A 10866-nucleotide genomic window follows, 5' to 3' on the forward strand; every position below is an offset into this window, starting at 1 on the left:
CTGTGGAATCAGGCAATGTGACTTTTGATTTCTCTTGAGGGAGGAAAAATGACTGCTGAGTATTTGCATCCCCCAGGGGGAGCTTGGACACCTCCCCAATATCCAATACGAGGGGTTCAATACCCTGAATCGGGGTGGGATCCCCACTTATGGGGTCCCCATCATCATGTATATCATCAGTATCATCTGATAGGAGTGCTGGTAGAGCAGGTTTCTGTGAAGCAGGCAGGAGGGACGCTTAGCAGTAACTGCTTGTTGCAATTCTTGTGTCTTGTTTGCAGTTGCAGTGAGCTGAGATGACATATCAGACATCATAGTTTTTATAGACCCCAACCAGGGGGGCTCTGCATTCTCCCCCACATTAGTATCAGCATGAGATGACTGACTACACTGCTCACATGATAATGAGCTGTATGTACTAGGAGAGAACCTGGCATTACAAGACTTCTATTTTACCATAGTGATTAGAAAAACAGGTATAATATACACACACAATACAGCCTGATATTATATATGACAAGCCTGCCCTATTGAATGTGAGAGGAGACAGAGAAGAGAGACTCCAGCACACCCAACACTGACCGGCCCCAGTGAGGTTGTCAGCGTTTGATATATATGTGTAACCTCAGGGGATTATTGTGCACAATGATAGCGTCTCCCCCTCCCCCCTCTCTATACCCGGTACCAGTGTATACAGGGGCAGTTCTGGAGGAGCTGTGTAGGCTGCTGCAGCTGCTGCTCATGCAGAGGAAGACGCCAAAATGCCGCTGAGCCTGCTCTCATGTAGCCCCGCCCCCCGACATGGCGCCGGTGCTACTGCTGTATATTTATACTGGACATGTCTCCTTTAACATGTACAACCTCACATAAATGCTTGGTTCACTCTAGTTAGCCAGTCTCACGCAGGAACTATAATGGGTCCGCCCCCAGGAGGGACTCGAACGCCTGACCCGCGCTTCAGCCACACATTAGACCGCGGGAGCCCCCTAGCGGGGCCCCTGGTTGGTACTCACCACTGATGATCACCTTCACGCAGTGTTAAGGGTTTGCGGCATGCTGCGGCTGCGACAGCCAAGGATCCATGCCTCGCTGAACAAACAGCCCCTCAGGACGGCGGCCCTGCAGCGGGAAAGTGGCTCTGCACCTCAAGAGGCCGGTGACCGTCTCCCCCATAACTCCCACAGCACAGGTATGCTGTTGCCCAAACAGCATACCGAAATAAATAAAACTTAGACATAAAATGAAGAAAAACTCTGGAGCTTTAGAGTGTGCATCCTCTCCTGAGGGAACTTTATCTAAACTGAGCTGTAGGAGGGGGCATAGAGGGGAGGAGCCAGCACACCCAGTGAAGAATTTTAAAGTGCACTTGCTCCTTTGGACCCATCTATACCCCATCGCACTAATTCTGTCCCCAATATCCCTTACGGATGCTAGAGAAATAACACAAATCATTCCAGCTCAGCCCTTTAACAAAAAATATGTGAGAAATTAGATTTATTTGTAAGATAAATAACTTTCCATCTGCATATATACAAATTTTATATAGTGTTAATAAAGTATAGTTTTATCAAGATTCGATTACTGTCATGTTACACATTCTCATGTGTGTGAAGTTTCTGATGTCTAACAACAGATGATTTATCTCTAAAACATTTCCCACACTCAGAACATGGAAATGGTTTCTCACCTGTGTGACTTCTCTGATGTGCAACAAGATGTGACTTCTGTGTAAAACTTTTCCCACACTCAGAACATGGAAATGGCTTGTCATCTGTGTGACTTCTCTGATGTGTAACAAGATGTGATTTATCGGTAAAACTTTTCCCACACTCAGAACATGGAAATGGTTTATCACCTGTGTGACTTCTCTGATGTGTAACAAGATATGATTTATCGGTAAAACATTTCCCACACTCAGAACATGGAAATGGTTTCTCACCTGTGTGACTTCTCTGATGTTTAACAAGACGTGAGTTGTATGTAAAACATTTCCCACACTCAGAACATGGAAATGGCTCGTCACCTGTGTGACTTCTCTGATGTGTAACAAGATCTGATTTATCAGTAAAACATTTCCCACACTCAGAACATGGAAATGGTTTCTCGCCTGTGTGACGTCTCTGATGTTTAACAAGACTTGAGCTGTGTGTAAAACATTTCCCACACTCAGAACATGGAAATGGCCTCTCACCTGTGTGACTTCTCTGATGTGCAACAAGATCTGACTTGTGTGTAAAACATTTCCCACACTCAGAACATGGAAATGGCTTCTCACCTGTGTGACTTCTCTGATGTGCAACAAGATGTGACTTGTGTGTAAAACATTTCCCACACTCAGAACATGGAAATGGCCTCTCACCTGTGTGACTTCTCTGATGTGCTACAAGACGTGAGTTGTGTGTAAAACATTTCCCACACTCAGAACATGGAAATGGCTTGTCAACTGTGTGACTTCTCTGATGTGTAACAAGATTTGATTTATCGGTAAAACATTTCCCACACTCAGAACATGGAAATGGTTTCTCACCTCCCTTAGCTGGATGATTGGTTATAAGCTGTGCGGTCTGTGTAAAACATCTGTCATCTATAGAACAGGGAAATATTTTATCTACTGTCAGAGCTGTAGAAGATGACCCAATATCAGTGTTATCAGAACATTCCCTCTGATTAGAGGGACCACATGACACAAGCACATTGTGAGGTACAGGAGGTACGAGTAGGGCAGTAGGGGTTTCTCCAGGAGAATCTTGTGTGATGTCATCATCTTCTATTTTACAACCTGAAGATGAAATTAGATTTTCTTCCGAGATATTCCTTCTGTTACATTCATCTGTTGGGAATAAGTGTACAGAAAATTGAATGTCTCTCCATAATAAGGTACAATTTATAATATTCCCCAGTGGAGTGCTACTGGGTTCAGATATGGCAAATGAAGGGTCCAATTTCTGATGTCAGACTCAGAGGAATGCTCCTCCAGCCATAATATGATGGCTCCAGACCTGTAGGGTGATGCATTGTCTTCCTGAAAGAGCCTGCTCCCATCTAAGTGACTGCAGAATGTACCTACTATCAAGCCTCATTCAGAGTCACTTACACTGCGATATTCTGCCATCTTCACTAGAAATTATACGCCAATGGATCACAAAGATATCTGCCTAGATATAGTACTTCCACTGCAGAAGATAGAAATGTAATGCAAGGTGTGGTGACATGTACTGGGAATGGAAGCTGGTACTTCCTTTTTGTGGCAAATGAACAGGCTGCAGTCAGGGTCACATTCCCTCTGGATTTCTATTACAGCACACAAACCCACAGGTGCGCCACATGTGTGTCATTGATTTGTTTTCTGTAATTGGTTTGTAGTGGTTGGGAAGAGGACAAAACACTGTTGTAGGCGGGGCAACAGATGCCAGCTAGTTGGCCAGTGACTAGACAGCCGAATTGTGTCCAGCTAGAGCGTGGGTCAGCTAGTCTGTGTGCAAAGTCTCAAAGTCTTGCATGCTTCTTGCAGGTATCTCCACAGGCTTTGGCCTGGCAACCACAACTACTCAAATACAGTTTCAGAGTATTCTATTTCTCCCTGCCTCTTGCGGATAAGAATGTGGCTTCATAGCCCCCACTGGCCTCCAGGCACCCTGGGCTCTAACAGCAGTCCCCACCTGGACTGTCTGTCCACCCTTTATCTTCTGTGTGGGCAGATCCCTTCAGCCCCACACTGAATCAGAAGCTCATCAACACCGTCTTTGCTGATACTGCCGCACAATTTACAGTGGCAGAGGAAAGAATTGCCTTATAACAGTGGTTCCCAAACTTTCTTGAATCATCGCACCCTAGTGCTGGACCACCAACCTGAAGCACCTCTGGAAGTGCCTCACGGCACCAAGTTTGGGAACTACTGCCTTAAAATATAATATATAAATCTAAAAATAACTAATTAAACTGGTATCCGGTCTTTAGGTCGTCAGTCACTAGTTTGACGACTGAAGGTCAACAGTAAGTAGGTCGACACTGACCGAAAGCTGACACATGTCTAGGTCAACATATATGGAAGGTCGACATGGTCATTAGGTTGACGTGGGCATGGTTGACACACAAAAGGTCAACAAAGTTTTTTTAGGGTTTTTGGGTGGTTTCAGGATATAAGATTGCTGAGTTATTTCTAGAAAGGGAGGAATACATCCCAATTTACTGAGTGAAAATGTGTTTGGTGTGTTTGAAAAAAAGGGAGATTTTGAGGAGAATGGTGTGATACAATAGGTGGAAGATGGGATACTATACGGATAGGTCAATATAAATTTGTTGATTTGGCCACTGAAGGTCCCTGCGATCTGTCTGATTTTGTTTCTGCAGCCTGTATGAGAGCTCATTTGACTGCATGTTGTGGGTTCACAGCAACAGGTTAAAAATGCAAATTCAACACTTGGAATCACCTCTAGATCCTTTGCCTGCTAAATTGATGAAGAAATATAAGTTATGGTAAGAACTTATCGTTGATAACGGTATTTCTCCTATGTCCACAGGTTCAACAGGATAACAATGGGATATGATGGAGCTACAGCGGATTGGCACCAAACGATCATAAGCTTTCAGTCCTCCCAGGATGCAATGGACTCGTCCATATATCCCCGCCCACTGTCTCAGGTAAATCAGTTGTATTCCAAAGCATTTAGGCAGGAGCATCATGTAGAGCCCTATTCAGGCGAGAAGAACACACATTGCACACCCTTCCATGCAAGAGGGAAGAGTTTAGCGAGTATAAAGATCCCCAAATCAGTTGCATCAGGGTGGGATCCCTGTGGAACCTGTGGACATAGGAGAAATACCGTTATCAACGGTAAGTTCTTACCATAACGTATATTTCTTCGGCTGGGTCCACAGATTATCCACAGGATAACAATGGGATTTCTCAAAGCAATTTAGCCCAAAGCAATTTAGTGGTGGGTATACTCCTGATTGGACAGGAGAACCTTGCGCCCGAATTTAGCGTCATGAGAGGCAAAAGTATACAAGGCATAATGTCTAATGAAAGTGTTAATGGAAGACCATGTGGCTGCTTAACATATCTGTTCTGCTGAAGCACCATGTTGTGCTGCCCATGAAGGACCTACCTTACGAGTAGAGTGAGCAAGACATTAGCCGGAACAGGGAGATCAGCTTGAGAATACGCTTCTGAAATCGTCATTCGAAGCCATCTTGCTAGCGTCTGTTTAGTAGCAGGCCATCCTCTCTTGTGAAATCCGTAAAGAATGGAGAGAATCTGTCTTTCTGATGGCACTGGTACGATCCACATAGTTCCTTAATGCCCGAACTACGTCTAGCGACACTTCTCCCGCAGACAGTCCCGATACCTGAAAACCGGGACTATAATTTCTTCATTAAGGTGGAATTTAGACATCACCTTAGGAAGATACCCAGACCTAGTTCTGAGAACTGCTTTATCTGGATAAAAAAATCAGAAAAGGAGAACGGCATGACAGCGCTCCTAAATCTGACACTCTTCTAGCTGATGTCATAGTCAGTAGAAAGAGAACTTTAGCAGTCAACAATTTCAGATCCACTTTATTAAGTGGTTCAAACAGAGCAACTTGAAGGGCTTTGAGAACTAGACTTAAGACCCAAGGCACTGCCGGAGGAACAAAAGCCGGTTGAATGCGCAGCATTCCCTGGAAAACAGTACGCACATCCTGTAATTTGGCAATTTTCTTTTGGAACCATACAGTCAATGCTGATACTTGCACTCTCAAGGAAGCCACCTTCAAACCCTTATCCATTCCTGCTTGAAGGAAATCTAAGACCCTGAAAACTTGGAAAGATTTTGGGTCTATATTTCCTTTACTGCACCAATGAATATAGGTCTGCCATATTCGGTGATAAATGCGAGCTGAGGAGGGTTTCCTTGCTTTGAGCATTGTTTAAATTACCTGTTGTGAGAATCCTCTTGACTTCAGGATAGAGGTTTCAAGAACCACGCCGTCAACGACAGTCGATCCAGCTGCCTGTGATAACAAGGACACTGCATCAGTAGATCTGGACGTTGAGGGAGCAGAATTGGAGCATCCATTGACATACTTTGCAGATCTGTGTACCAATGCCTTCTGGGCCAAGCCGGAGCTATTAGAATCACGGCACCCTTTTCTTGCTTTATTTTCCACACCACCTTGGGTAGCAAGATGATCGGAGGAAACAGATATGCCAGATGAAAATCCCATTTCATTGATAGAGCGTCCAGAAAGATCGCTCCGGGATCCTTTGTTCTTGACCCGTATGCTGGCACTTTGTTGTTCAGATGGGACGCCATGAGATCTATCTCTGACAAACCCCACTTGTCTACCAGAGTCTGAAAGTCTTCCGGGTGTAGAGCATATTCGCTTGCTTGAATGGCGTGTCGACTGAGAAAATCCGCTTCTCAGTTTAGGACTCCCGGAATGAACACTGCGGACAATGCTGGAAGATGGAGTTCTGCATATTTTAGTATGTGACTTACCTCCTTCATTGCTTTTTTGCTGCGAGTCCCTCCCCGATGGTTGAGGTACGCTACTGCCGTTGCATTGTCTGAGCGGATCTGGACTGGTTTTCCTTGCAAAGTGTCTTTTGCCTGAATCAGTGCCATGTATATGGCCCGATGCTCCAACAGGTTTATTAGCAGGCAACTTTCTTCTGTGGTTCACTGTCCTTGGAACCATAATTTTCCGGACACTGCTCCCCAGCCCTGAATACTGGCATCTGTTGTCAGGATCTCCCAATCGGATATCCAAAAGGGTCTCCCCTTGTCTAGATTGGATGTCTTACTTTTTCTGAAAGTACTATGGTATGTTACTTTATCGTCTGATGTACTCCATTCCATTTGGACAGAATCAGATGCTGCAGAGGTCTTGAGGGGAACTGTGCCTACTCCACCATGTCGAATGTTGAATTGATAATATTTGACTGTGTAACAACTCCTGAGTCCTTAACTGCACCTTGGATATTTTGTTCCGAGGGAAAAATATTTTCTGCAGACTTGAATCCAATAAAGCCCCCAAGTTAATCATCTGTTGTGATGGAATCAGAGATGACTTTGCCCAATGTATGAGCCATCCGTGGCTCTGTAGACAAGTTATTGTCTGCTGGAGATGGCCCAAGCACAATTCCTGGGACAGTGTCAGGATGAAAATATCGTCGAGGTATGGAAAAATTCTTATCCCCTGCTTTCGGAGATAAGCTGCCATAACCACCATAATCTTGGTAAATATTCTGGAAGCTGTGGCTAACCCAAAGGGTAAGGCCTGGAACTGAAAATGTTGATGGAGGATGGCGAACCTGAGGTAACACTGATGAGACAGTGATATAGGAACATGCAGGTAAGCATCCTGTATATCTAGGGATACCATGTAATCCCCTGGTTCCATAGCTAAAACTATGGAGCGTAATGTCTCCATGTGGAACCGTGGTACCAAAATGTATTTGTTTAACATTTTGAGATTGAGAATCGTCCGAAACGACCCATTCTGAACCAAAAACAGGATGGAGTAAAAACCCTGTCCCCATTGTGCAGGGGTTACTGGAATAATTAATCCTGACTGAAGCAATTTCTGAACTCCTTCTTGCAGGGCTCTGGCCTTCGCCTCTATCCGTGACGGGCTGGTGCAGAAGAACTTTTGAGGAGGCTGCTTCTTGAAAGGGAAAACATAACCCAGAGATACCACTTCTTGCACCCAGGCATCTGTTGTAGACTGCTGCCATATCTGTGCAAAAGGAAGAAGTCGGCCCCCTACCCTGGGGTCCCCCAGGCGGAGGCCCGCACCATCAGGCTGATGGCTTATCTTCTGGGTTGGAAGCTGGCCCTCTGGTGGCCTAATGCTTCTTTGCCTTACCAAACTTATTGTATTGGGGCTGCTTACGATCACTTTTTTCTTTTGCTTTTCCTTGCGAAATGGCCGAAAAACCGGACCCTTAGGTCTGGGTTATATGTGGCAGGAAACCTGACCTTCTTGGATTCTGCCTCTGATTCCAGAATATCTGTCAATTCCTTACCAAACAGAATATTCCCCACAAAAGGCAAAGATTCCAGAACCTTTTTCAATTCTGAATCAGCTTTCCACGTACGCAGCCAAACTGCTCTGCGAGCAGCTTCTTTTAAGGCTGATACTTTAGAAGCAATAGTACCCATATCTATTGCCGCTTCTTCTAAGAATACTGCAGCCTGTTTCATGTGAGCTATATGGGTAGGTGCTGAAAGCCCGTCTTCCAGTACCTCAGCCCATTCAGCTACTGCTTTTGCCATCCAAGCTGAAGCCATAGCTGGCCTTATGACTACCCCCGACAGTGAAAATATGGTTTTAAAAAACCCATCCACTCTCCTTTCTGTGACATCATTCAATGACGTTGACTGCAAAGGCAATATAAATTTTCGCACTAATCGAATGACATGCGTATCTACCTTAGGAGGCACTTCCCTTTTTAAACAGTTCCCAGTTGGAAAAGGGTAATTGGAATCCCATTTTCTGGGAATTCTATATTTTTATTGGGTGCAGCCCAAGCTTCTTCCATGAGTTTCGTCAGCTGATCTGATCCTGGAAACTCGACCCTAACTGTTTTGGGACGTTTAAACATAGGTGCCTTAGTTTTTAACACTGGCTCTGCTGAATCCTCTAAGGACAGAATAGCCTTCATTGCTCCAATTAATTCAGCTATATCCACTGAGCTGTTACCTTCCACCTGTTCTTGATATGATGAAGCAGAGTACATAGAGCTATCATCATCTGATGTATCATCCTGTGTAGCCTGTGAATTTTATGATTTATTTACACCCGGTTTATCAGCTTGCTGTGTATCCTGAGCTTTAGTGGATATACCGTAATAAGGGAGCTGCATGTATGGGTTAATAGTGTATCCTACTGCTGGTATTGAAGCTGTAGGAATTACCAGTTCAGCTATACTGGACACGGTCTGTGCAAACATCGCCCAAGGTGGATCTACCTGCAGTTGAACAGGGATCTGCCTTGCAATCTGCTGAAAATCAAAACAATTTGCACATCATGTGCCAGATCCTGAGAGGATAATCCCGTTTTGCAGGACAAACATGTTATAAGTGTTGGTGTTACTGTCAGTGTAACCTCGTCACTTTTGCCGCTCTTAGACATGATAAATTATCAGCTTTTCACAGTGTACTACACACTTAGTGACTGTAATCACTTTACCTTATTAAAGTGATATCAATCTGACCCCATCCCATGCACCAGCATTGAGGTTCAGAAGAAACCACTGACAAACATATATAAAGTCAGCAATCACACTAGCAGTCAGTCACATGTTATATATTAGTCATTTGAGCACAACAGATCCAAACGTATTCAGACGCAATGCGAAGAAAACCACAGTAATATACAGACTCATATGCAATAGGCACTTAAATTTAACTATTTATACTGACAAAAGTAGAAAGAATTGTAGTGCTGTATAACACGTACTCAGTAGAGTGGGATACAGGGAGACTCACCTCACTTCCAAGATCGATCAATATGTTAGCAAACGCCGAGTGGATCCAGACGATACTAGTGTACACTGTCGCTCCGGGAACTTTAAGTGAACACAGACGCACTGTGCATACAAGCGCACCGGTCATACAGACGCCTGTCCTGCGACTGGGTCTCCTCGCGGTAGAGTTTAGTGTACACAGACGCAGCGGCCTATGCTGCGACCGAGACACCTCGTGGTAGCGTCTGAGACGGAAGTGAGGCAACAGTTCATGGCAGGAGACCGACGGAAACTGGTCATGAACTGGGGGGAGGGGCGAACAGGAGAGCGTCTGACTGTCCATGCTGACATCAACCCTAGGGATCCCAGCCTCATACCATTACTGGCACTTTATGATCCCTAAAGCCTAGCTCTGGAGCATCCGTGGTGGCGGTGCATCAGCTACTGTTTGGTAGTCTCCTCCCAAACCAGTGCGGCTGTGTCCGTATTCCCCTTCTAAGTGGAACCGGTGCCTTACCTTCTCCCCGTGCTCCGGCCACAGCCTGGTAACGTCTGGTGGACCTGCTAGTATATCAGACACAGACGCCCGTCGACACAGTACTTGTACCGTGGGTAAGCGTTGTTGGAGCGACTCTTTCCAATATGCGTTTAAGACGCTGTTAGGAAAGATCACTCAAAAACATAGTTAGACTATTAAAAATATAATAATAAAGCTTAGGGCTGGCAGAACACAGCAGCCCTGTGACCATGGTCCGGCTCCTGCCGCACCAAACAAAAAACTGATTTGCCTGAGCCAGTGGGTGGGGTTATATGGACGAGCTCATTGCATCCTGGGAGGACTGAAAGCTTGTGATCTTTGGTGCCAATCCGCTATCGCTCCATCATATCCCATTGTTATCCTGAGGATAACCTGTGGACCCAGCCGGAGAAATAATGAACGAATAGCTCACAACTGTCAATTGTCCATATACTAGTTGTCCATTGAAAAAGTGATTTCTTGATCTTCTCCAGCTGGAGATTGTATTGCCCACACCTTTGTCTAAATCTTCATCTGCACAAAGTACCTGCCCGTGTCTCTGTAATATCTTTGTGTCGCCCATCTTTGTAGAACGTAACCACAAATCTGCTCCGTCATCTGTCTGAGCTTTTGGGTGGGTGATAAGTATCTGTTTCCTACACTTTCGTCTTGTATTTTGAGGGGACGGAGAGGAGAGCAAAGATGAAGTCAGGAGTCACAGCTGGGGGAGGGACTGAACAGAAGGGAGCAGGGCAGAGCAGGTGGGAGCAGATTGAGGTGACCCATTCCCCTTACTACATTATAAGAACTAAGCAAATATACAATACACAATATATCTATCAGATTCAGTTTATGAAAATGCAATCAAGTTATTCATGTCAAAATGTATTATT

The 10866-nt window shown here is 44.9% G+C and overlaps 1 protein-coding gene across 1 annotated transcript; it reads right to left on the minus strand.

Moving 5' to 3' along the window:
- Positions 1-1465: 1465 nt before the first annotated feature.
- LOC135056939 (oocyte zinc finger protein XlCOF6.1-like) lies at positions 1466-10556 on the minus strand. Its single transcript, XM_063962721.1, has 2 exons — positions 10490-10556; positions 1466-2830 (listed from the first exon to the last, which is right to left on the minus strand). The coding sequence occupies exons 1-2, from the start codon at positions 10554-10556 to the stop codon at positions 1590-1592; spliced, it is 1308 nt and encodes a 435-aa protein (XP_063818791.1). The 3' UTR covers positions 1466-1589.
- Positions 10557-10866: the final 310 nt, after the last annotated feature.

This window comes from Pseudophryne corroboree, chromosome 3 (assembly GCF_028390025.1).
Source record: "Pseudophryne corroboree isolate aPseCor3 chromosome 3, aPseCor3.hap2, whole genome shotgun sequence".
Taxonomy (NCBI): Eukaryota; Metazoa; Chordata; class Amphibia; order Anura; family Myobatrachidae; genus Pseudophryne; species Pseudophryne corroboree.

Coding starts and splice junctions, on each gene's coding strand:
- LOC135056939 (XM_063962721.1), bottom strand. CDS start 10,556: ATGGGCGACACAAAGATATTACAGAGACACGGGCAGGTACTTTGTGCA. Junction 2,831..10,489: donor AGATGAAGATTTAGACAAAG/GTGTGGGCAATA, acceptor TATTCCCAACAG/ATGAATGTAACAGAAGGAAT.